Here is a 26,306-nt window from a genome sequence, read left to right on the forward strand (position 1 = left end):
TAGTGCAATGACGTTTAGGGCGTCCAAGCACGAGCCGCATTGGAACAAGGGGCGCTCAGGCGACATGACAACACATAGAACACTTCAAAATTGACTTTTGATGCACTTGAGACTTGTTCTATTGATCAAAGGGATTCTCTAAACATTATAATTGATGGAAAAACACATTTATAAGTAGAAATAAACATCCATTTGATCATTAGACTCAATACTAGTGCATCAAACTATTTTTGACACTCCAAAAGCACCTAAACTCGTATTTTCACATTCTACACCGAATTTCTAATTAACTAAATAACATATTACAAAATATCACATATAACCCAGAACTTCAAATTTAAAATCTAACTAGTTAAAATTTCAAAAATTGAAACTAAACCTATACAAAACTCAACATTTCAACTACTAATTCATTTTATCTTAGATTTCTGTTAACTAAGAACCTAATCAAGTTTCAAATGACCATAACATATCCAAAAAAAAAACACAATTTCTCTAGTTTGATCCCCATAATTTGATCATTCAAGTAATCATATGTCATGTGAATATTTTCTGTAGCTAGAAAACAAGAAATTATCATTTAATATGTGAATTTGATACTTCATAAACATCGGAATACAATCAAATGTAAAGTGCTAATAAGAAATTTTCCTAAGACGACCAAAATTAGCAAAGAGTGAAGAGATTTTTGCTTTCAATCACTTAAAGTTCAAAGAAATGAAATGTGAAAGTGATCGCTAATGAGTCATTTCCTTTTTAATATTCTACTTTTATTAATAATTATGTACCGTCCCAATTATGGGTACGACTTCTTCTAAGTAGAAGCCCTAACAAGATATATGTTTTATTGGTTTAACTTTTGGTATTGCTTTTAAGAAGTAGAAGCATGAACAGTTACCCTTAAATTTGAATATATGTTATCTTGTGTTTCGTTAATTGTGTCATTTTTTTGGGTTGACATTCTATCATCAATACATAGCTCATCTTATGAAATCATGCCATGCTCTAAAATATTATGTTTTTTCTTTATCTAATTTGATCGAGTTCCTATTCTACTGAGTAATCAACGTGTGTTCATTTTGTGATCATAAATATTATCACAGCTACAAGTCTGTTTTTAATTAATGTTGTATGGTTTTGTTTTATTTTTTGAATAAAACACTTACCACATAAGTGTAAAATTCTTAAAACATAGTTCTTTTTACATTTATTTTCTTTGGAAGAGAAAAATTGAAGCAGAGATCAACTTGTTTTAGAATTGTAAAATTTGTCGAAACCTTATTGGACCACTATTGTGGTGACCAATACATTGACTTCCAAATTTTTTAATTTTAATTCATTGTTTTACATTACAAGAACAATAGGTAGAAAAGTATATTATTTATAATTTTTTAGAATTCAATGAATTCGATCAATTCAAACTTTATTAAATATTACTAATTAATAAAAAAATTGTTATGTTATATATATTAAATTAAATTAATTGGGTATTCGGTGGGCTGAAATGGTAAGTAATATATGGGTTTCATTGCTATTCAGTGGTCTAAGATTCAAAGTTTATTAAATGTTGCTAATTACTAATAAATAATAAATTTGTTATATATTATATCAATTATATTAATTTAATTTTAAATAAAGGTCTATATTGTACCTTAAATTGTTGTATATTACATATTATATATTATATATCAGACATTATATTATATATGTTATATATTAATATTAATATTAATATTTGACGTTATTTTATTTTGTTAAACTTTTTTAATGTATACACGTGCGTGTCGGTATAGATTTATTTTCTTTAAAAGATAAAAACCGTAAACTTTGCTCTGAGATTGATTGGACTGACAGTATAGACAATATATGGGTGGCTGCTACTACCTGCAGCCCATTTTTTTTCATGCACCCCATTTTTATAAAATACTCATTTTACCTTTGAATCAATGAATGAATCAATAATAAAGTGACTCCTAATTTTCCCTTTCCCATTTACTTGCACAGCATCTACCTCCTTAATTCCTTCTCTCCACAACCCCGTAGAATTTAAACTCCCATTTTACCTTTATATTAAAAAAACCCTAAAATGCAAATCTGCTACCCACCTCCGGATCCGAAAATAACTTACAGGGTGAGGAATAGAGCCTAGAGGTGTGTGTACCGAAAATGAAATTCCGGACTACGTTTTAGGATTGGGTCTCTTCTCTTGTAATTGATATCTACAATAGAAATCCCTAAATTTTAAACAAAAAACCTTTTTCTAGTGTCCTTTTGAGGTCTTTCTTTTGATATGGGGATTTTGTGAATGATCTACATTCTTAAAAGACTTAGGAGCAGATATCTTGCCTCTCCTCACAACCTCCTCTGCTAATGACTTCAGAGGAACTGTAACATCCAAAGGAAGAAGCACCTCTTCCAACTCCTGCCAATCAAGATCTTCTGAGTCCCCATCTTCATAGTGTACCCTGTACCACCGAGAATCTTTGTCGTAATCAGTTACTCTACCTGAGTAATATCTTCCCATAAACCACTTTCTCACTTCCCTCCCTTCAAACCATTCACCCAAACCTGAACCCACATTTGTTTCTATTTTGCTCGGACCATCACGGAGAGCAATAGAGCAGTCACTAGGGATTATGTCAGGCACCCCATCAATTACAATAGCAGGTTCTCCAGGTACCTCGTAAACCCCAACTTCTGAATTATTTGACTCCTGCTTAATTCCTCTGCCCTCCATTTCAAAATTTCGTTCGGAAAATCTACAGAAAACAGTAAACAATTAATCATATAGGAAATGATAATATTGTGTCTGCACTCCAAGACTCCATGGAGATTGTACCTCAGAACATGATTTCACAAAATGTTTGGCAAAATAATTATAAATGAAATGATAAATTTGGGCCTACACTCCAAAGCTTTGCGGAGAGTGTGGCTCAGAACACAATTTAACAAAAGTAAGTGTTTTTAAAAACTAATCGAAGAATTAAACAGATCATATAAAACATTCAGTTACTGCGAAAAAATCAAAGCACAAGTGAGACATAGGATATAGAGACAATACAACACAGAGAGGAATATGGCAAAATTAAATATTGGATATGAAAAATACTGACTTTTTTCAAGTTATCAATTTCAATAGGAATAATAATTTATCGGTACACAAACTTATTTAACCCTTTTGTGCACTTTGATCTCGTCGTATCTAGAGTATCATATTCACATTTCAATATATCTACCTTTTATTTGAAGATCAAATTAAAGATGCATATAATATTATGTGTTTGGATAAACATCAAGCTTGTGGACAAGTTGTTTTCCTAGAAAAAATAAGACTTCTTCAATTCCATTTCTTTCTTGGATTCATGTAAATGTCATTTCTATCTTTCTATCTCATATCAACCATTAAATCCTGATATAAAGTTCACCTACTATAACCAACTTATTTATTTGAGTTAAACTACTAGCATCTTAGTATCTTACCTTATATCAAGAGTTCTTACCCTATTTTTCTTCATCTAAGCACAAACATTTAAATGAGTTTAGGGAGATAAGAAATAAATGATCTCATTTATACAAGTTAATTGTTTCACAGTAACTGTTTAAGTTGATTTTTCATGAAAAAAATAATTTAAACAGTCACTAGGCTGATGATCTATTTAAATTCAAAATGGTCAAGTACATGAGACATAACTCCAAACAATTTTATAGTTAAGCAGTGGAAACACACGGGCATAAGTGTTCTTTCTTTTTTATTCTAACAAAAATTATTAAACTACAAATAATTATAAAAAATTGTATATATTTTTATTATTAAATAGTTTTTTATTATAAATAATTATTTGAGTTAAAAAAAGTAATTATTCAAAAGATAAAATAGTAAAATAACTATTTTTAATTTATAAATTAATTAATTTAGAGAGATTATTGAAAGAGTAAAAATAAAAAATATAATTGTTTTAATTTAAAATAACAGTTATTAAAGGATAAAATTGAAAAAAAAAATGTGTATACCTAAAAAAATACGAATCCTCCATAGTTATAGATAATAGAATACTCAATTATAGAAATGTTTCCAAAATTTTAAAATTTAATCCATTATAAATTTTAACTAAACCTATAATATTAACCTAAAATTATATATGAAATAAGAGCATATAAATCAACTTACACTGCCTTCCTCTTTAACTCCTCAGTCTTTGAGGGCTCTGATCCATGCCAAGCGGGCCCAGTGCCAAACCTACACGTTAAGAAAATACTCACTTGAGATAAACCTAAAATTTGATACACAAAAATAGGGTATATAAATCAAAACATGAAAAACGATAGACAAAAGAGGATAACAATACGAACGATTGAATGTATATTTGAAAAACAAAGGAATGGAAGAGGTTGGAAATTGACCTTTCGGCTCGGGAATTGCACTTCTCTTTCTCGGAGACCGGAGCATCGTTTCCGGTTTCGGGCGGCGGAGAAGTTTTGGCTTCGGCAGCCTCCGTGGCGTTGGTATCGTCGGCAGCCTCCGTGGCGTCGGTATCGTCGGCAGCCTCAGTGGCGACAACGACTGGATCTGGTAAGGTGGGGTCTAGGGTTTTGTTAGGGTTTTCCGGTGCAGGATAGTTGTCATTACTGTCGGAAACTGTTGCCATTGGAATGTAAAGATCGATCGAGTAATCTAGGGAAAGAACGACAAAACAGAACAAACGAGGAAGCTGAAAATGAGAATGAAACGAAGTGACACCAAAACGCTGCCAAGGATTCCTTTCTCTTCCGAGGACCAAGCGGAGGTTTTTGTTGTGTAGTTCCTTCTCTAAGTTGCAATGAGCAAAATGATTTTCTTATTTATTATTACAGTTGTATGACATATATACTCACATATGTCTTCATTTTTATTTGTGTGGGCTACTGGGGCCTGGATAACTAATCCAAATATAAAAGACTTTTACTTTCTCAACCCCACAATGTTTTCACGCACCTCCGGATTTCAAAATGACTACTTTATTCTCTGTAAATTCACTTTCAGATTTCAAAAGTTTTCAGAACAAGTTTTATGAAATTTTTGAAATAAGATTTTTCGAACAGAATTTTCACAGTGCTTTGATACATTCCAAAATAAGCTTTTCTAAATAAAATTTCTGAAACAAGTTTCTTTAAACGCATATAATGCTAAGAGTTTCCTGGAACAATCCATCAGAAAGTTCTTTTTAGAATACATGAAATTCATTTTAGAACGAACTTTTTTTGTGTTTTTTCTTTTCTTTTCTTTCTATGGTATTTTCTCTCTTATTATTTCTTTACAGCAACAACAATTATAATGATAATGACAATGGTAACAAAATAATGTGATACAGTAGTGAAGAGTACCTTCCTTTTATTTATTAGTATGGGATACAAGAAGTAATAACATGTACAAATTTTTATTCATCATGTTTATTAAAGTTTGTTACTTTTTAAATTGTTAATTTCGAATTACGTATAAACATTTTATATCATCTATATTGCACAAGAGTGATTATTATAAATTATTTTAGGTAAATATCCAGTTATAAGTTGATCTATTGTACGTAGTCATAAATCGATTTGTTTTTACCGATCATAAATTGGTTTGTTTTACAAACCATAAATTGACTTATTTTTATCCAATCACAAACTGACTTGTTTTTATTGGACTACAAACTAGTTTGTTTTTATTGAGCTACAAACTAGTTTGTTTTTATCCTATCATAATCTAACTTGTTTCTATTTAATCATAAGTTGACTTATTTATATCCGATCACAAGTTGATTTGTTTTTACTAAGATATATATAAATAATTTATAACTATGTATAAAGAATATAAAAAAGATGCATTTTTCTAGTTGTCCTTTTTTATTTTTTCAATTTTACTTTCTTAATGACTACTTTTAAATTTAAATAATAATTTATAATAATTTTTTTTCAGTTTCATCACTTTAGTAACTACTTTATCGAATTGAAATTATTAGTCATCTTAAAAAATTTATTTATTTCTTTACCAACCAGTTTTTCAAATTTAAATAATTACTCATAATAAATAAATTATTTACATAATATTATTTATAATACTTTTTTTATTTCAATAGCTAAAACGTATTTTTATCTATAATTATATATATTACTTTATGCACCTTTCTATTTATTCAATTTTATCCATTTAATTATTATTTTTAAAATTTAAATAATTTGCAGATATTTAAAAAGTTATGTGTTTACTAATTATTCATAATAAAAAAACTATTTTCAATTTTTCTATAATTATATATAAAGAGGATATATAATTATATATTTGATGTAACTTGATCTATCTTAACTTTTAATCTTATTCGTCTCGAACTTAGATTAATTTAGTCGAACCTTTAATTTAACTTAATTCGTTTCAAAATAATGTTGTATGTTAAATTAGAAAACAAATTTTAGTTTAGTAAAAAAAAAAGTAGTTCAATTTAGTTTAAACAAACTATTTTTGGATTATTGTAGTTTTTAACGGTGGAATTTATTTTACCTACTCCTAACTTAAAGGTTATTTATTTATTTATTTGTATATCATGCTAACTATCACTTTTTAACATAAAAGCTCCTTCCTTATAACCAACTTATTTATTTTACTTATTTGAACTCCTAGCATTTTACATGTATAACAACTTATTACTTTATATTTCTTTTTTCATTATCCAGTCAAACTGGGAGATAGAAAAGAAAAGCATAAATTGTTTTTATAATGTGTTTAAATAAGACATTTCCATATTCTCAAATTTATATTTTTCTTACTTTTATGATTTTAATATTAATAATAGTAATTTATATTTTATCATTTTTATTATATTATACTATTTTACTAATTATATTTATTTTATTATAAAAATATAATAAAAATTAATTATATAAATATTATAATATACATGTAAATATAATAAAACATGTATATAGCATCGAATTATATCGTTTTCATGTTATTTTACATTGTTTTTTTTAATCTTTATTCGTATATTTAGACTTCTTGAGTTTTTATTGTCGAAAACTCATTGTCTTAATGGGTTAAGGTTGTATTGTATCTTTGTGGACCCTTTGAATAAAGATGAGGAAGCTAATAATATATATTCCTCTCTTATAATACCAACAAAAACATTAAAGTCTACTATGGTTTCACAATCCCTTTTTTCATATACAATCAATTACCAACATATTTATAATGATATCTAAATTAATCAATAATATATTGATTAGTAATTAAGTAAGTGGTTAATGATTGTAATTCAATATTGGTTGTCAAATATTATTACTCATTTTTCCAAATGATGGTCCAACATGGCTTTTAGGAGAGAAAAGTAAATGGAATGGTAATAGAATATAAAAAAATTATAACTATTTATTAATAATGTATCGCGTTCCATTTATGATTATTTAGCGAATATATTTATAAAGTTTATAATTGGCTAAATTTCAAAATTTTGGAAGCGTGTTTTATTCTGTGTATATAATTCACTGAAAGCATTACATGATCAATCATAAAATTGTTTAGAGTTATCTCTCAAATGCATTTAATTGATTTCTAATTTAAATAGTGGATCAGTTTAGTAATTGTTAAAATTACTTTTTCATGAAAAAAATCAATTACTTCGTATGAATTATGAATTACTTCTAGGATGAAAGATAGGGATAGAGAAAGGGTTGGAAAGAAAGGACTTTTCAAACAAGACTTTAAGTCCCACCAATTCAAATTATGTTTAGATTCTTAAATGGGTATGAAAAAAATTCAACATTTTTATATTTCATAATGTTAAGACATTTTTTGGTGAAAGAAAAAGTTCTCCTATTATTATATATATTTAGCCAAGATTTGTTGCTTATAGTAAATTTTCAGGTCTTCATAGGCAACTCAATTACCAGAACTAAGGTTCTATGATAAGACATAACGTCACCGGATTCTCAAATCTCAATGAACCTAATACGTGCCGCCACCCACTATATAAAAAACAATAATTTCGTCACTGCTTGCGACTTCAAACTTCACAGTATAAATTATGCCCTATAAATGCAAACACTCTCTTCCAAGTCAGTGCATTCTGTATTTGCTATTCGTGTCGTGTGTTATTTCATCACTTTTCTTAAAACAGAAAGATATACATAAATGGCAACTTCGTAAGATATATCATATGTTTCTTTACATTAATTCTAGTGTTTTATTAATTCTACCATTTCATCTTTTCTAAGCTTGTTTCAATGCATAGCGTGTTAGATGTTCGGCCTCCTGCATTAACTTCCATCTCTGAACCACTCCCATTTTTTGATGGAACCACAAGGTGCCACTCATCACCCCATTGTCCATTATTGTTCTTCTTTGTATAGATATAATAACTTAATTATGAGTGTGTAATTTGGATGGTGTTTGTAGGTTGTACATTTGCTATCTGTGCCCTTATGCACAACGTGCATGGATAACTAGAAACTGCAAGGTTTTTTTCTCACTTGTACCGTTTCTTCAGTTTTCAAGTTCTGCTAAGTCTAGTTCTTCTGATATATATATATATATATATATATATATATATATATATATATATATATATATATATATATATATATATATATATATATATATATATATATATATATATATATATATATATATACAAACTCTCTGGTTCTTCTTAGAAATATCAATGCAAGTCTTGTTTCTTCTTTTTTTGTTATTTAGTGATGATTTGTGAACTTCAGGGACTGCAAGACAAGATCGAATTGGTTCCTATTGACCTCACAAATAGGCCTTCTTGGTATAAGGAGAAAGTGTACCCTCTTAATAAGGTACATAGACATGATCAGTATTTTTAACTGGAGGAAACTATTTGATTCGGTTGATGGATCATAACACGTTCTTCTTATGTTATAGGTGCCATCGTTGGAGCACAATGGCAAGGTTTTAGGAGAAAGTCTTGATTTGATCAGATATATAGATGCCAACTTTGAAGGGCCATCTCTATTTCCAAGTGTAAGAAATATACATCAGTTTTATACATTTATCTGTGTAATTTGAAAGGGAAGTCATGACTCTTGATGAGTGGAAAATTTTAGAATCCTGCCAAGAGAGAATTTGGAGAGCTAATGATATCCCATGTTGATACGTTCACCAGTGGCGTATACTCTTCGTATAAAGGAGATCCTGTACAACAAACCAGTGAGATCTTAACTTTTTTTTTTCTTCTGAATTTAAGTAAAGAAAATGAGAATACAGAATTGTTGAATGGTTTAAAATTGACAATTTGAATCAGGTGCTGCTTTTGATTACTTGGAAAATGCTCTTGGTAAATTTGATGATGGACCATTCTTTCTTGGCCAATTTAGTTTGGTAAGTTGAAATTCTCATCAATCTTGAAATTTTGTTCAGTCGTGTTGATTTCACTATAAAGTTGTATGAAAGTTAGAACCTTCTGTGATCTAGTCAGTCATAGAAGGAAAAAAAGAGATGTAGTCATATCAGATGTAATGAAAAGTTTTGTTATATCATAGTATAATAATTTCCTCATGATTTTAAACACTGTGGTTATGATCAGGCGGATATTGCCTATGTTTCATTTATTGAAAGAATCCAATTGGTTTTTTCTGAAATTTTTGAGCACGACATCACAGCAGGAAGGCCCAAACTAGCCACATGGATTCAGGTTCACATTTCTGTGCAATCCTAAAGACATTGACTTTTTAAATTAAGTTTGCATGATTTGGAAATGGAGTGGTCTATTTAAATAAGGCCTAACCATCTCCACAATTCTGATTTGTTTATATTTACTGATTCTAAGTTAACTGTGATTGCAGGAGGCTAATAAGATTGAGGGATATAAGCAGACAAAAGTAGACAAGGAGGAGTATTTGGAAGCTTTCAAGATAAAGTTTTTGGTATTATGAACTTCAACTAGTCAAAACTTTGTGTTGCAGTCTTGCTTTTGCTAGTCTGCTAACTGTTTATGTTTATACTTTTGTAGGCTTAAAAGTGAAAGTGTGTTGCTGTTGCACTGGTATTTAAGATAAAGTGAATAAAGATTTGTTTCAATTTAGAAGATGGTGTGTTGCAGTTACTTTGATTTCAGACTTTTGTATGGGACCATCAAATTGTTTAGTCCCGAAGTGTAATAAACTTACACACACACAACACAAAGTAAGAAGTTTCTTCATAATTAATATACTACAAATTGATTAATATATTTCCTTTATACCTCTGTTTTTTTAAGTGAAACTGCTATATTCGAGTCAAGAACATTTATATACAATAATATTGTAAAAAAAATTCAGAATTTTGTTTTCATGGTGTAAAACAAATCGTAATTAAAATTTTCTTCGATTTAGGAGGGTGATTAAAAAGATGTCATCTTCCCATTGGAGGTGCTTCTTCCACTTCTTATTCTGCAACTCACAGGAATGAAATTCCTTCCTCTCTTTAAAAAGTAATCGCTTCTCCACTCCATGACCTAATCAAAACACTATGTTAGCCAATAGTTATAATTCTTGGATACAGGGAACAAAAGTCTCCATGAGAATGAATATATTTTCTCAAATCAAAACCAACATTAATATACCTGCACATACCAATTCTGTGGACATATGCAGAGCCAGAATCAGACAAAATCATAACACAGTTCACTCCTTTCAAATCTATGCCCCGGGAAACCACATCAGTGGCAACCAAAACCCATGTTTTTACAACTCTGAAGTTATCAACAGCATTTTCTCGCTACATAAAAATGTATGAGATCAGGATTCATAAATCACAAAATAAAAAAATACTAAATGAAAAAGTCTGCTTTAGAATTGGAGTACCTAGGTTGAAACGAATGCCGGCAAATAAAAACGACAAGTTGTTGGCCAATGGCGAGTGGAAGAAAACGAATGATTTAGCGGTTTCTGTAATGATTGACGGCTTAGCAGTTCCCCGTTAATTACTATTAGTATAATATAAAATGGGAATAATGATCAGATTTCACTCTTAAAATTATGTGTCATCGACTCATTGGATTAGTAAAAGATCACCATAGATTTTGGAAGGATTATAACAATTGGTGAATGCCTAACAAATGTTAATGTCCAACGTCTCACAAGGAACATAACCATGATCCAGCATCTGCAACCATAAATCTTCCAGCATACTGTAGATTTTGCCGCTCTGTGGATGAGAACTGTCTTCTGAGAAGAAGACGTGGATCTGATCCTTAAATTCTATCCAACTTTGACCAGGAACCTTCTGTACACCCATTTGTTTCATAAAATGCCGTAGTCTCGCAACTTCTTTCCAGTTGCCGGCAGAAGCGTTTATATTAGAAAGTAGCACTAGAGCAGCTGAATTGCAAGCATCGAGTCTTAGTATATTTTCTGCAACTCGTTCTGCAATGTCAACATTACCATGAGTTTTACAGGAAGCGAGTAGAGTTTTCCATGTATTAATGTCAGGGTCAAATCCCGTTTTCTTAATAAAATTCTCTGCTTCATACAAGCATCCAGCACGAGCGAGCAAATCAACCATGCAAGAAACATGCTCTCTTGTTGGTGCAATTCCTAGTTCCACTTCCATGGTTCTGTACAAGTGCCAACCTTCCTCCACCAATCCAATGTGACTGCAGGCACTGAGAACCCCCACATATGTGACCTCATTAGGCTCAACACCAAGATTCCTCATCATTCTAAAGAAATTAAGAGCTTCATGGCCAAGTCCAAACTGAGCATAGCCAACAATTAAACTACTCCACGAGACAATATCTGGGTTCTGGGTTGAATCAAAAACATCACGAGCATGTTTAAGTGATCCACACTTTGCATACATGTCAATCAATCTATTGCGGACGGAAACATCAACCACTAGCCCACTTTTAATAGTAAAGCAATGGACTTGATTCCCAACCTCTAGAGATGACAATTCTGCACAAGTTCCTAATATGGTAGTTATGGTGATACTGTCAGGCTTATTTTCAGAAAAGAGCATTAACTTAAATAATCTAAAAGCCTCTCTTGCATGTTTGTGTTGCAAGCATGCTGATAGAATTGAATTCCAAGAAACTAAATTGGCTCTTCTACCCAAAAATGTGAAAACATTGAATGCATTATGTAGATTTGAACACTTTGTGTACATCGTCAGCAAAGAGTTGCATACAGCTGCTTCCTTATCTAAACCTACTTTAATAATGTAAGAATGCATTTGCATGCCTTGGTTACATGTCAAAAAGCTCCCACAAGGACAGAGTAAGGAGAGAAAAGTAATGTCATCTGGCATGAATCCTGTATGCATCATCTGGCGAAAAAAAGATACTGCTTCATTAACATGACCACTGTCAGAGAATGCTGCAATAATTGCATTCCATGACACTAAATCCGGGCTTTCAATTTGATAAAATGCCCTTTCTGCCAAAGGTAAGAATCCAAATTTTGCATACATGTCACAGAGGGAGCATCCGGCGAAAATGTTTCTCCCTAAACCAAATTTAGCGCAGACTCCGTGAATTTGCCTTCCAAATTCAGGTTCTAGAAGGCTTCCACAAGCACTGAATACACTGCCAAATATATACTCATTTGGTTGGTAAACAGATTGCCTGAGCATATCTCTGAAAAGATATAAAGCTTCTATGTCATTACCAAGTTGAGTATACCCTGTAATCATAGAAGCCCAGGAAATTAAATCTTTTGTGGAAATCATGGCAAACACACTTGAGGCATGTGCAATTTGTCCAAACTTTGTATACATTGAGATAAGAGCGTTTTGTGCTATCAAGTGATGATCATACCCGGATTTAATGACATGACCATGCAGTTGTCTGCCTAAGTCTATATCTCCCACAATGCAGCAAGCCTTAATAATGCTTCCAAATGTAAACTGGTCTGGGAGATAACCTGATCGCAGCATTTGAATATACATGATAATGGCATCATTTTCTTCATCATTCTGCATGTATCTGGAGATCATTATAGTCCAAGAGACCACATTACGCAGCTTCATTGCATTAAAAACTTTTCTAGCATCCTTCAAAGAACCACATTTTCCATACATATTAAGAATATGATTTTGGAGAACAAGGTCTGGCTGACACTTGGATTTTGAAATGTGATCATGTATTTTCTTGCCATAATTTAGAGATCTAATGTTGGTACAGGCCAGTATTAGATTCGCGTACGTGCTTGGTTCTAGCTGGATACCTGATTTCTCTAGATTGAAATCAAATGCATCAAGTGCTTCTTTGTATTGCTGTTTCTTGCACATCAAGTTTATGTAACTGTTGGTTGATAACTCTGTACTGAGACTGGAGACTACTCGTGTTGATACAATAGGTCTTGTACAATTGTATACACATCGAATTTGGCTTTGAATGATCATATGGACAAGGGATATTGAAAAAGCAAGTGAAGTTCTTATTGTTGAGAATCTTACTGGGTGATATGGTGTCAGGAGGATAATGAAATGGTCACAAATGGGTGTTTGTGATTAATGAAACAAAAAATCCACAATTAGACGAACCCACTGAAAATACTTATGTAAAGCCGGGTATTGAACGAAAATCAAGAAATTGCATGATTATAAACTAGTACCTGGGCTAAAGCCTCCATCTTGATTTACCCATCCCTATCTACGTGAGTTAAGGAGTCAAAAGCCATCAACCACCAGAGTTTGATGTTCTCTTGTCAGAAATTTCATTGTCGACAACAATGATATAAAAATAGACACCAAAGGGAATCCACAAATCCAAGAACACCAGAGCCACGACAGTAGGAAAAAATGTTACGAACTTTGTTTGATCAGACAGACAAACAGACATGAAATGTCAGCCAATTCATCACCAAACCATGTGGAGAGATTGTCTCTGCAGGAACCAAACGTAATTATATGATTTGTTCCACAAGACATTGTTTCATAAAAATCATACGCCGTCATCTATAATGGCCAATGAGAAACCCGTTAAATTTGTTCAACTAACAAAACTATCTAATACTTATTAAATATTAATGCGTAAAAGATGAAAACGAGCAATGTCACATACTGTCAAAATATCTTCCTAGTAGCTCGTCGGGGCCATTTTTCAAACAGTTGGTATGCAAAATAACTGCACTGTAAAATTAGAGATCAGGTAGTGTGGAAAATAATGTCTGTTAGTCTGTCTAAACTTTTGAATTTGCCACTAAAATGACGGGTGCATTCTGATTCAAGAGGTTTAACTAACTGGAACGTGCTAGTGGTGAAAGTTGAAGTTACGAGTTTTCATAAAAGGAAAATAAATTGCGGGAACAGAACACGATAAGAGGGAATTACAGAGATAATGGAAAGCGGGAAAGCGCAAGATAGGATAATAAAAAAAAGATGAAGTTGAAATTTTTGAAGGTTCAATGAAGACAGAAAGCGGCAGTACCTGAACTGAAACAGGGTGACCCATCTTAAATATGTTGTTTCTTCTGACCCTGTTTCTCTCAGAAGAAAAAGATTAGAACTTGAAGATCATAGTTGCTTGCAGCAGCAAACCCTCTTTCTCTTTTTCTTCTTGTGAAGAGCGAAATCAGATCTTGCCAAATGCTATGGGAGGGTAGTTTGAATTACAGGACCACCAGCTTCTGCTAATGTTAGGACTTGCCACTTGGTCTGGTAACAATGGCCATCTTCAAGCAATCAAAACCAAATTAACCTAGTCAACGATGATGCTGCGGTAAATCAATTTTATAACTTGCGAAATATTAAAAAATGGTAGAAAATGGATCCTTATTAATGTTTGTATGAATAAAACAAAAACAAAATTAGATGATAAGGATGTGGTAGAGAACTCACAATTTTTTAATTTTACTCGTCTTTATTCAGGATATTGATTCAATGGTGTCAGTTTTTGTAATAACAGATGCCGGTGTGAAAGAAAAACACTGATCACTGCTACCGATTCCTTAAAATGCAAACTCACTCCAACTGAACCTGGATGCAATTCTGGACACATTTTCTTTCTTCTCCCAAACTTCGCAAACAAACACTGCAACACATCCATGGCAAATGCGTAAGTTACTTCTTCATTCTCCGTCGTATGAGATTTATTCATGAATTATTAATTGAAACAGGTTCTCTCACTCCTCTTCGTCATTCAGCGGCGTGCAAAAAGCTCGTATTCCCCCCCCCTAACTTCCACCTCCAAGCCACCTCCTCTTTTCGACGGAACCACCAGGTTCTTCTTCTTCTTCCTGATTTTTGTGCGGATTACTATGTTTTTTTAATATTTGTTTTGAATTTTGTTACAGGTTGTATATCAGTTATCTTTGTCCCTATGCGCAGAGTGTTTGGATCACTCGGGACTACAAGGTCATTTATTATTTTAAGTAAGCTACAACTACTACTATCTTTGGTATTCGATTTACAAGTGAATACTTCATTTGTACTTTCTATAAAATGTCATACATAATAAAAGGTGAAGATGCCAAAAATAAAAAATACAAATACCACTGCATTCTTCTTGCTTAAATTATTAAACATCAGAATCTGATGTTTCAGATATTAGTTGCGCCGCTGAGATTGACTTAGGCCATTTTTGCTGCTACTCTAGAGGATCAATTTTTAATTTACTCTTTAATTCATGGTATTCTGTGAGTCATAGGTTGTTGTCTTTTATAATTGGTGATTGATTTGGGTTTACTGCATGCAGGGACTACAGGACAAGATCGAACTGGTTGCCTTTGATCTTCCAAACAGGACTGCCTAGTATAAGGAGAAAGTCTACCCAGAAAACAAGGTGTTTGTTTAACTTGCTTATTGAATGAGGAAAAATTATTAGTCCATGATTGGGTATTCAATTGTGATTTTCTGCTGATGTTATAGGTACCATCATTGGAGCACAATGGGATGGTCTTGGGAGAAAGTCTCCATTTGATGAAATACATAGAGGACAATTTCGAAGGTCCATCACTGATTCCCCAGTGTAACAACTACATATCCTTTCTCTCTTTGCCTTTCTATTTATCGTTTAGCAAGGAGTTGTCTTGAGAAGATCTTTTTTCAGGATCCTGTCAAGAAAGAATTTGGTGAGCAGTTGATTTCTTATGTTGATACTTTCTCCAAAGAGCTGTATTCATTGAAAGCAGATCCGATACAACAAGCCAGAAAGTCCGGTTTTGGGTATATAAATAGAGGAAAGTGTTGTTGGAGTCCGTATGAAATTAATTTTCAGAATTGGTGATTCTAATCAGGTCCTGCTTTTGATTACTTGGAGAATTCTCTTGGTAAATTTGATGATGGTCCATTCTTTCTTGGTCAATTTAGCTGGGTAAGTTGAAATCTTGAAATGTTCCTTTTCAATTGACTGACCTATCCTCCTGCAAGAAATTCTAGCAAAAAAGCGCATAATGATGCGATGGAACTAAGTATTAAAGTAGTCATGGCTCAAGTTACAAGATAAATGGTATGGGCTATGATTATATTCTCCCATATGATTTTTAAATGCTTGTGATGATCAGGTGGTTATTGCCTATGTTCCATTTGTTGAAAGATTCCAGCTCTTCCTTTTTGAGTTGTTCAAACATGATATAACTGAAGGAAGACCTAAACTTGCATCATGGATTGAGGTACACTAGAAGCAGTTCTATGTAAATTATTTTCCAGTTCCAAGGAATTTGTACCGCTATATGTTGTTTTATGTTACTGGTTTGTTTCCTATCATAATCATCAATCTGAGCTTGAAGAGAAAACCTCATATGCTTTGTAACAAGTGGAAACAGAATGTCTCTGATCTTTCTCATGCCTTTGACAATGGAGCCTCAAGACCAACTGCTTCAAACTTGCTGGTTACAGAAGATATATTCATTTGTGAAAATATGTTTCTTGTGCAGGAAGTGAACAAGATTAATGTGTATACACAAACAAGAGGTGATCCAAAGGATATTCTTGATCTTTTCAAGAAACGGTTATTGGTATCTAAACAACATTCACACTCTTCTCAAGATTGAGTTTTTGGCATAATTGTCGTTGATTTCTGCAATTCTTCCTATTGTATTTGCTACTGTGTTGAACTTCCTAATTTTGTGCCCTGCAGCCTCAACAGTAAAAGCCAGGACATCATCACCTAAGATTTAGATTATTGGCAATAAAGTTTTATGTGTGTGCATAGGACTTTTCTTTTGGCCGCTAGAGTCGATGATAAGCGTTGGTTTGAATGCTAGAGTTGCTGCAAAAAAATTGATTTCAAGGTTTAGGTGTTTGCGTCGGCGCTTTTTATGATGAGTTGCATGCATGGTATATCCTATGATTGTTATGTTTGGATGTGTAATATCTAATAAACTAATTGTTTTTATACTCTCCCCACCATGGAATTGTCATTATGCTGTTTTATTTGAAGTAATATATAAACTTTCGTATAAAATATATGTATAAAAAAGAATAGTGTGGTGAACTTATGGAGATTAGTACGGAAATAATAATAATCAGTGGTATGTTTACTTCTTTTTTTTTTATAATAATAAAATTATAGTTATAAAAATAAATTTAAATGATTTTTACAGGATTGTTTTTTATAATAATAAAAATTATTTTTAAAATAATAAACTACAATAAAATTATAGTTTTTATTTATTTTGTTGATAGTTTTTTTGTTATAAATAGTTTATTTTAATTTAAAAAATGATTACATTTTTTAAAAAAAGCTGTCAAATAAAAAATATAACTTAAAAGATAAAATTAACAATGTAATTAATTTAGTTTAAGAAAGTGTTACTTATTAAAGAATAAAATTGAAAAAAACAATTGTATACATTAATAGAGTGAGTCCTCGTATATATTATAATAATAATAATAATAATAATAATAATAATAATAATTTATGATAAATTTTTGTACACTAATAGAGTGAGTCATGATAATAATTATGTTATCTAATTAATAAAAGATGTAAACTCATTTTTGGTGAATAAACAGATTGCTCGAGCATATCTCTGAAAAGATACAAATCTTGTGTCATTACCAAGTTGAGCAAACCCTGTAATCATGGAAGCCTAGGAAATTAAATCCTTCGTGGAAATCATGGCAAATACAACCGAGGCATGTGCAAGGTGCAATTTGTCTAACTTACAAAACTAACTAATTTACTTGTTAATATTAAGGCGTAAAAGATGAAAATGAACCATGTTGCAGACTGCCAAAATATCTTCCTAGCAGCTCTTTGAGGCCATTTTTCGAACTGTTGGTATGCAAAAGAACGGCATTCTAAAATTCAAAATAAGTGTGGAAAACAATGAATGTTTGTCAGTATAAACTTATGAAAGCCAATCACGTAATACGTTACGCAAAAAACAATGAAGAGGTTTCTTAACCTCGTTCACCAAATAATATAGTAAAAAAAGATAATACCTGAATTAATTCCTCCTTTTGCATTCCCCACAAAAATGACGGGTGAATTCAGATTCAAGAAGTCTAATTAGCTGGAGCATGCTAGTGGTGAAAGTTAAAGTTACGAGTTTTGATAAAAGGAAGAGAAATTGCGGGCACAGAACATAATAAGAGGGAATTACAGAGAGAATGGAAAGTGGGAAAGTGTAAGATGGGATAAGAAAACAGAGATGAAGTTGACATTTTGGAGGGTTCAATGAAAACAAAAAAAAAAGACATTACCTGAAGCGAAACAAAGCGGAAGATTTCAAATATGTTGTTTCTTCTGACCCTGTCTCTCCCATAAGAAAAAAAATTAGAACTCGAAGATCACAGTTACTTATAGCACCAAACCCTCTTTCTCTTTCTCTTCTTGCGAGGACGGAAATCAATTCTTGCCAAATGCTATGACAGGGCAGTGTTTGGATTCAAGGGTGAGTTTAGAATAAGCCAGAAGCGCATCATACAAAAAAAAAAAAACCCACGTAACTATTGCCAAGTTTTAGAACAGAGACGGTGGCTTCAATTTGTTGTATAGAATGCTCTTTGATGCTGCCGTGTAGGAAATATTAAAAAATAGTAATGAATAAAATAAGTGATGAATAGGAGAATCTCACTCCTTGTTCATGTTTGTATATATAAATTAAAAATAAAATTAAATCGTAAGAGAATTCATAATTTTTTTAATTTTAGATCAATGGTGTCAGAGTTTCTAGAAGCTGGGAGAGACAGGTGACAGTGGGAAAGCAAAACATTGATGACTGCAAGCGATTCCTTTACTTGATGTGGTCCTATAAAATGCAAACACACTCCAATTGAACCTGGACACCATTCTGTACACATTTTCTTTCTGTGCCCAAACTTCGCAAGCAAACATCACAACACATCCATGGCAACTGCGTAAGTCACTTCTTCATTCTCCATCGCATGAGATCTGTTCATGAATTATGATATGCAACTACTTTTAATTTGAAAACGATTAACTGTTTCTCCTCTTCCTCATTCAGCGGCGTGCAAGAAGCTCGTATTCCCCCGCTAACTTCCGCTTCCGAGCCACCTCCTCTTTTCGACGGAACCACCAGGTTCTTCTTCTTCTTCTTCTTCCGTATTTTTGTGCTGATTATTATATTTTTTTAATATTTGTTTTGAATTTTGTTATAGGTTGTATATCAGTTATATTTGTCCCTATGCGCAGCGTGTTTGGATCGCTCGGAACTACAAGGTCTCTCTCCTTTTCCTCTTTCTGAAATGATCTATTCAGTGTTCACCTTCGTTTTAATTAATCTATTACTGCTATTATCTTTGTTATTTAATTTACAAGTGAATACCTTCCTTTGTCCTTTCTCTAAATTGTTATACATAATAAAAGATGAAGATTTCAAAAATAACAAAATACAAAACACCACCGCCTTCATCTTTCTTAAATCATTGAACAGCAAGAGGACACATTTTATGTAGAGCTAATATTCTGATGTTTCAGATATTACTTTGGCCACTGGGATTGTCTTATGCGATTTTTGGTGCTACTTTAGAGGATAATTTTAAATTTACTCTTTAATTCATGGTATTCTGTGAGCCATAGGTCGTTTTCTTTCAAGATTGGTTATTGATTTGGGTTTACTGCATGCAGGGACTACAGGACAAGATCGAACTGGTTCCTATTGATCTTCAAAACAGACCTGCCTGGTATAAGGAGAAAGTCTACCCAGAAAACAAGGTGTTTGTTTAACTTGCTTATTGAATGGGGAAAAATTATTAGTCCATGATGGGGTGTTCAATTGTGATTTTTTTTTCTTATTTATAGGTGCCATCATTGGAGCACAATGGGAAGGTCTTGGGAGAAAGTCTCGATTTGGTCAAATACGTAGATGTCAACTTCGAAGGTCCATCTCTGGTTCCCAGTGTAAGAACTGTATATTCTTTCTCACTTTGCATTTCAATTTATGGTTTAGTGGGAAGTTGTCCTGAGAAGAATTTTTTTCAGGATCCTGCCAAGAAAGAATTTAGTGAGCAGTTGATTTCTTATGTTGATACTTTCACCAAAGAGCTGTATTCTGCATTGAAAGGAGATCCAATACAACAAGCCAGTAAGCACGGTTTTGGGTTTATAAGTAGAGGAAAGTATTGTTTGAGTTCGTATGAAATTAATCTTCAGAATTGGGGATTTTAATCAGGTCCTGCTTTTGATTACTTGGAGAATTCTCTTGGTAAATTTGATGATGGGCCATTTTTTCTTGGTCAATTTAGCTGGGTAAGTTGAAATCAATAGTCTTGAAAATGTTCCTTTTCAATTGACTGAATTATCCATCTGCAATAAATTCTAGAAAAAAAGCATATAATGATGTGATGGAACAAAGTATTAAATTAATCAAGGCTCAAGTGTAAATAAAGTATAAGATAAATTATATGGCCTATGACTACATTCTCCGATATGACCTGTAAATGCTTGTGATGATCAGGTGGATATTGCCTATATTCCATTTGTTGAAAGATTCCAGCTTGTCTTTTTCGAGGTGTTCAAACATGATATAACTGAAGGAAGACCTAAACTTGCAGCGTGGATTGAGGTACACTAGAAACAGTTCTATGTAAATTATTTTCCAGTTCCAAAGAATATGTACAGCTTTATATTCTTTTTATGTTAATGGATTGTTTCCTATCATAATCAACAATCTGAGCTTGAACAGAATGGTCCTGATCTTTTCATGCCTTTAACAAGGGAGCCTCAAGACCAACTGAATCAAACTTACTGGTTACAGAAGATATATTCATTTGTGAAAATGTTTCTTTTGCAGGAAGTGAACAAGATTAATGCGTATACACAAACAAGAGGTGATCCTAAGGATATTGTTGATTTTTTCACGAAACGGTTTTTGGTACTGTAAACAACCTTCACACTCCTCTAAAGATTGAGTTTTTGGCATAATTGTCGTTGATTTCTGCAATTCTTCCTATTCAATTTGCTACTGTGTTGAACTTCCTAATTTTGTGCCCTGCAGGCTCAACAGTAAAAGCCAGAGAGTCATCATCTAAGATGTAGATTATTCGCAATAAAGTGTTATGTGTGTTTGGGACGCTTCTTTTGTTTGCTAGAGTCGATAATAAGCTGTTATAAGCATTGGTTTGGCTGATAGAGTTGCTGCAAGAAATTAGATTTCAAGATTTAGGTGATGTATATGTAGCAGCTGAGCTGGTGTTTGCGTGGCGCTTTCAATACTAAGTGGCATGGAATTATCCTATGATTATTGTGTTTGGATATGTAATTTCCTAATAAATTAATTGTCTTTTTTATATTCTCCCGATGGTGAATTCTGTCATTATGCAGATTTATTTGAAGTAATATATAAACTTCCCATCTAAAATATAAATATAAAAAAAGTTATAAAAAAAACAGCACGGTGAACTAACGGAAATAGTAATATTTTAAGATAATAGTTTGAAAATTACAATACCTTATTTATACTTACCTCCAAATCTTATTTATGCTCATTTTAAGATAATGGTTTGAAATTTACTTCCAAACCTACTCTTACTTACTTCCAAAATTCATTTAAATAAACAATAAAAATTTATCTTCAAATCTTTTCAAGTTCATTCCATTATTTTTCCTCAAATTTATTCAATTCCAAAATTCACACAAATAAACAACAAAAAAATTATTGTTTGAGGATGTCAATTGCAAGGATTCAGCTCAGGTTCATATTGGGTAACGAAAAAGATATTTAATGTTCAATTAAGCAACTGAAAAATGCAAAATGCATAAACATGGTCCTTGGGCAATATATATATATATTACCACAGAGCTGAATAAACTGTACAAGAAGACCAGCATAAAGAAGCAAAGGCAGGAAAATTGTCAAGATAGAAGGCACAGGAATTATGAGTCCAGCAATTTGTCTTAAATAAAATTTTGGACAAAAGGAAAAAGGTGGAGCAACTATCTTAGCTCCAGACATAATAAATGGAAGCGGTTTTGAGTACAGGACTAGAACAGAATTCCAGAATTATGTTCTATTTTTGGAACTGTACTATGAACTGAAAGAACACCACCAAAGGACAACTGATATTAACATCTATAAACCTATACCTTATAGTTGAGAAGCCCATTAAATAATATACTTGAATATTTCTCCAGATTTTGTTGTATCCACCAAGCATGAGCTGCATATCATAGCCCCCTCCTGGTTCTAGGAGGAGTACCCGGAGCAAGGCGTGAGTTTTGGACTGTGTGTGTATTGGGATCATATTTTTGTGAAGCAAGGTACGACAAAGCCGTTACAACATCAGCTATAACTGGACGCATGTTAGCCTGCTCCTGAACACACATTGCTGCAACAGCAAGGGCTTGGTATAGTCCTCTCGGAGGATATTGACCTTGGAGTGTTGGATCAGCCATTTGAGAAAACTTTCTTCTATCCCTAAACAAGGGTCTAGCCTGCAGTTAAATCAGAATGGTCCATCCAAAGTTATGACTCAAATAATTAAGGAGCAAGGACCAACCCATGTTATGAAATATTCTAATTTCACCACTATGAGATGTGCAAAAGCCAGTTCAATCTGAGATATGCAACTAAAAAGTTTCACAACTTTAAAACAAATATCATCTTGAAGAGACTTTTCCTTCAAGAGGACATTTTTTTTTATGCCATTCACCCTGGCTACTTTTAAGTTTAAATGAAAATATACTTAAAGATGTTTGACACTCAACCAAAAGCCTTTTCACTCAGCCAACCTTAGGAGATGAGATAACTGTAGGAGTGTCTTACCCATGCAACAAGATTCTGCTCTCCAGCAGATTTTGAATTGTCAATTGCTTTCCTTCCGGTAATTATTTCCAGAAGAACTACACCAAAGCTATAAACATCTGATTTCAGAGTCAGTTGACCAGTCATGGCATACTCTGGAGCACAATATCCATAAGTCCCCATAACTCTTGTTGATACATGTGTGTTCTCCCCAACTGGGCCAAGCTTAGCCAAACCAAAATCAGATAACTTTGGGTGATACCCTTCACCAAGCAAAATGTTAGAGCACTTTAAATCACGGTAGATGACAGGAGGATTAGCTTTGTCGTGTAGATATTCCAATCCCTTGGCTGCACCAGCAGCTATTCTCATTCGTGTATTCCACTCTAGTCGTTTCTTGCCAAGAGGAATGTCTGCAAATCAAACATATATGATCACTAACAACATGAAGATGATATTCAATTTACCGAAATGGGGAAAAACTTGCGTAGTTGGAATACAAATACCATGCAAGTGGTCTTCCAGGGATCCTAACGGCATATATTCATAAACTAGAAGCCTTTGATCTCCATCAGCACAATAACCAATAAGGTTGACAAGGTTTGGATGATGAAGTAGACTTAACATCAGCACTTCAACAAGGAATTCCCTATTTCCTTGGAGCCCATTTCGGTCAAGTTGCTTAATGGCAACAACCTATATTGAACACAATAAAGGATGAAGCTTGTTAGAAACTGCTACACAAAATGTATGCAGAGTTTCATGTCAGCAAAACTTAATCTATTGTTCTGGCTGTCAGAAGATATATCTGTGCAGATGAAGAACATTGACATAGGGAAGAATCACTCGAATTCTCAGCAACTGTCTCCTATTTTTCATAAACAAATAGAAAAGAGATTCACCTGATTAATACTTTCCAGACGTCCTTTGTACACTCTACCAAAGCCTCCCTCTCCCAGAAGACACTCAGCTCTAAAATTTCTAGTTGCAGTTGCCAACTCGCGGAATGAGAATGTCTGTGCTGCAATGTGATCAGGGTTCCCATTTTTAGATGTATCTTTTGAATTTGTGGATGTATTTCTCTTCAACTTTCCTGCATTCAAGTGACAAGAAAAATATTTAAGGGCAGAAGCACAAGCTACAGCAGGGTTATATTTGACTTCAAAATACCATCACATGTTAATGCAATCTCATGGAATCACAAACTGATTCTGCATGCATTACGCATCATTTTGAATTTACCATCAACATTACAAATTCAAACTTGCTATATATACTTTGTAACTGATGAAATCACCAGACTCAAAGAAAACAAGTCTAGTATTGTTCAGAAAACTAACAAGATAATTTCAGGTACATGGAATATTATAGACTGAAACTTGGTGCAGTAGCACACACCATCAAGAAAATGTATCCAAGACAGTAAGAAAAAAACATTCTTAAACGACTCAACACAGAGATCAAAATGATAACTCATTCTACAAATCCAAATCACACTAGCACTGAAGGCTTTGGTTAGGATATATATAACTGAAAACAACGTATTTCTAGATCGTACGTTTGCAGCTTCCACCCCTCCTACTCTCAAAATCATTCGTTTTGCTATTAAATAAAAAGATTGCAATCATTGACCACGTCAAATCCCAGCTACCTATACTCATAAACTCTAAACACCAAGAACAGCAATCGGGTGTACCAAACACATAAAACGCCCTCAAATTTTATTTCTTGATAACCCCAAGTAAAACAAGAGACAAATTTGTGCAAGAAACAAGTGTCTAGCCCCAGAAACTACCTTAATTAAGTGAAAGAACAATTGTCTCCAACAGGGTCTCACTATCATACTTCAATTTTCTCCCTCTTTTCCAATATAGAAAGAAAAGTACCTGGTGTGGCTTTGATCTGACCAACGAGACTGTCCTGAACTTCCATCTTATCAATCTTGTTCTTAGTGCCTGAATATCCAGAACAGGGAATCCAACCCATGTTTGTTTCTCCTTCAATGAACGCAGCACCGTGATCAGAAAGAAAATGAAACGGCAAATAACTCTCTCTGGACCCGACCCGACCCGACGACACGGTTCTTGGGCAGCCAACTGCAACAAAAACAACTTAGAAAACAGCCTTTGTTCTTTCTCTCTCTATGTTTACTTTTATCATGTGTCTGTGTCTTGTGTTCTATATTTTTCTGTTTTTATATTTCCCTAGTGTTTTAGGTTGAGTTCATTAATTTATTCATTGCCTTCTCTTTTGGTCGGAAAAACACCATGATTGGTTCAAATGCGCCTCACTGGATCACCTCCAAAATCAACTCCAAAACCAATCTCATAAAAAAATTATATATGTTTCCCCTTTTTGTCTAAACATAAAATAATTGCTTTGATATTAAGTTAATTTCTGTCATGCTTGGCACTTCTATTTGCCCTCTACACACTGCTTAAGATCTACAATAAGAATCTATAAAATTAGATGCTTTGTGCTTTTGTTGGAACAATTTCCTACTTGCCATTTTAATGAAAAAGCAATAAGGTTCATTTAATTTCAACATGTGATGCAATTTAACTCTAACTGAATGATAAAGAAAATATAAGATTAGCTTGGTAAAAATTAAAATGAAAATGGAAAAGTTATGAATTCAATTCTTCTATTAATATTTAAAAGATAAATCATTTAAAAGGAAAAAAAAATATAGATTCAACTCCTTTACTAAAAAAACTATCATCAGACATTTAAGGATAAAAAAAAATCTGAATGATAAAAATTTGGCCGCCCTCACAGTTCAACTTTAGGCACACAAATGAACAAGGGCTAACAGCTGTAGACCTTAATTAAAGACATTCCTATAATTATTACAAAATGGGGTTCATGTTTTCTTTCATTCTATCCCTTTTGGTCAATAATGGAAGTAATTCATTGGAGGGAAACAAGATTTTGTTTTACCAAATGCCCTTTTTTTTCCTTTTCAAAACCATATTCAAGAGGAAAATTAAGAGACTAGGCCAAGCTTGGATTCTTCTTTTTGTCCTCTCACATTACTTTGCTTCATAATTCTCATTATTTCTATGCCAATCATTTTATTTTTCTACCTTTATTCTTCTTGTTTTACATTCATTCCATTCACGGAAAAAGGAGTGTAAGATAGTTACTGCCACATTTAATTCCCTTAAGAAAATAATGAAAATATTTCAGTATGGATAGAG

At 32.7% G+C, this 26,306-nt stretch overlaps 5 protein-coding genes, 1 long non-coding RNA gene and 1 pseudogene across 16 annotated transcripts; 3 read left to right on the forward strand and 4 right to left on the reverse strand.

Moving 5' to 3' along the window:
* Nucleotides 1-1,856: 1,856 nt before the first annotated feature.
* Nucleotides 1,857-4,921, reverse strand: LOC108328084 (uncharacterized). The gene is made up of 3 exons (XM_052872689.1): nucleotides 4,402-4,921; nucleotides 4,169-4,237; nucleotides 1,857-2,759 (listed from the first exon to the last, which is right to left on the reverse strand). Exons 1-3 carry the CDS (start codon nucleotides 4,644-4,646, stop codon nucleotides 2,261-2,263), a joined length of 813 nt encoding a protein of 270 aa, XP_052728649.1. The 5' UTR covers nucleotides 4,647-4,921; the 3' UTR covers nucleotides 1,857-2,260.
* A 3,152-nt stretch (nucleotides 4,922-8,073) lies between these two features.
* On the forward strand, nucleotides 8,074-10,079 carry LOC108329014 (glutathione S-transferase L3). The gene is made up of 10 exons (XM_017562979.2): nucleotides 8,074-8,154; nucleotides 8,244-8,315; nucleotides 8,408-8,468; nucleotides 8,728-8,814; nucleotides 8,900-8,998; nucleotides 9,082-9,184; nucleotides 9,279-9,355; nucleotides 9,561-9,668; nucleotides 9,820-9,900; nucleotides 9,987-10,079. Exons 1-10 carry the CDS (start codon nucleotides 8,144-8,146, stop codon nucleotides 9,990-9,992), a joined length of 705 nt encoding a protein of 234 aa, XP_017418468.1. The 5' UTR covers nucleotides 8,074-8,143; the 3' UTR covers nucleotides 9,993-10,079.
* Nucleotides 10,080-10,160: 81 nt separating this feature from the next.
* Nucleotides 10,161-14,934, reverse strand: LOC108329012 (pentatricopeptide repeat-containing protein At3g53360, mitochondrial). 9 transcript variants are annotated; one of them, XM_052872694.1, is made up of 7 exons: nucleotides 14,795-14,934; nucleotides 14,385-14,628; nucleotides 14,019-14,081; nucleotides 13,570-13,841; nucleotides 10,819-13,410; nucleotides 10,578-10,732; nucleotides 10,161-10,469 (listed from the first exon to the last, which is right to left on the reverse strand). In XM_052872694.1, the coding sequence occupies exon 5, from the start codon at nucleotides 13,355-13,357 to the stop codon at nucleotides 11,066-11,068; it is 2,292 nt and encodes a 763-aa protein (XP_052728654.1). In that variant the 5' UTR covers nucleotides 13,358-13,410; nucleotides 13,570-13,841; nucleotides 14,019-14,081; nucleotides 14,385-14,628; nucleotides 14,795-14,934; the 3' UTR covers nucleotides 10,161-10,469; nucleotides 10,578-10,732; nucleotides 10,819-11,065. The 9 variants fall into 9 exon arrangements, with proteins under 9 accessions (XP_052728654.1, XP_052728653.1, XP_017418466.1 ...); XM_052872693.1 differs by having other exon boundaries at nucleotides 14,019-14,086; XM_017562977.2 differs by lacking the exon at nucleotides 14,019-14,081 and having other exon boundaries at nucleotides 10,819-13,406.
* Nucleotides 14,873-17,302, forward strand: LOC108329015 (glutathione S-transferase L3-like; annotated as a pseudogene).
* Nucleotides 17,303-17,850: 548 nt separating this feature from the next.
* On the reverse strand, nucleotides 17,851-18,934 carry LOC128195390 (uncharacterized). Of its 2 annotated transcripts, XR_008246832.1 has the most exons (3): nucleotides 18,605-18,934; nucleotides 18,344-18,424; nucleotides 17,851-18,199 (listed from the first exon to the last, which is right to left on the reverse strand). It is a non-coding gene; the product is annotated as an uncharacterized LOC128195390 (long non-coding RNA). The 2 variants fall into 2 exon arrangements; XR_008246831.1 differs by having other exon boundaries at nucleotides 18,344-18,934.
* Nucleotides 18,935-19,094: 160 nt separating this feature from the next.
* Nucleotides 19,095-21,658, forward strand: LOC108329013 (glutathione S-transferase L3). Of its 2 annotated transcripts, none has more exons than XM_052872697.1 (10): nucleotides 19,095-19,261; nucleotides 19,369-19,443; nucleotides 19,523-19,583; nucleotides 19,992-20,078; nucleotides 20,166-20,264; nucleotides 20,346-20,448; nucleotides 20,536-20,612; nucleotides 20,821-20,928; nucleotides 21,157-21,193; nucleotides 21,361-21,658. In XM_052872697.1, the coding sequence occupies exons 1-10, from the start codon at nucleotides 19,251-19,253 to the stop codon at nucleotides 21,399-21,401; spliced, it is 699 nt and encodes a 232-aa protein (XP_052728657.1). In that variant the 5' UTR covers nucleotides 19,095-19,250; the 3' UTR covers nucleotides 21,402-21,658. The 2 variants fall into 2 exon arrangements, with proteins under 2 accessions (XP_052728657.1, XP_017418467.1); XM_017562978.2 differs by having other exon boundaries at nucleotides 19,101-19,261; nucleotides 21,157-21,237.
* A 534-nt stretch (nucleotides 21,659-22,192) lies between these two features.
* LOC108329659 (probable serine/threonine-protein kinase PBL7) lies at nucleotides 22,193-25,531 on the reverse strand. The gene is made up of 5 exons (XM_017563981.2): nucleotides 24,993-25,531; nucleotides 24,009-24,199; nucleotides 23,613-23,802; nucleotides 23,128-23,519; nucleotides 22,193-22,796 (listed from the first exon to the last, which is right to left on the reverse strand). The coding sequence occupies exons 1-5, from the start codon at nucleotides 25,090-25,092 to the stop codon at nucleotides 22,530-22,532; spliced, it is 1,140 nt and encodes a 379-aa protein (XP_017419470.1). The 5' UTR covers nucleotides 25,093-25,531; the 3' UTR covers nucleotides 22,193-22,529.
* Between the last annotated feature and the right edge of the window lie 775 nt (nucleotides 25,532-26,306).

The sequence above is a fragment of the Vigna angularis genome, chromosome 2 (assembly GCF_016808095.1).
Source record: "Vigna angularis cultivar LongXiaoDou No.4 chromosome 2, ASM1680809v1, whole genome shotgun sequence".
Taxonomy (NCBI): Eukaryota; Viridiplantae; Streptophyta; class Magnoliopsida; order Fabales; family Fabaceae; genus Vigna; species Vigna angularis.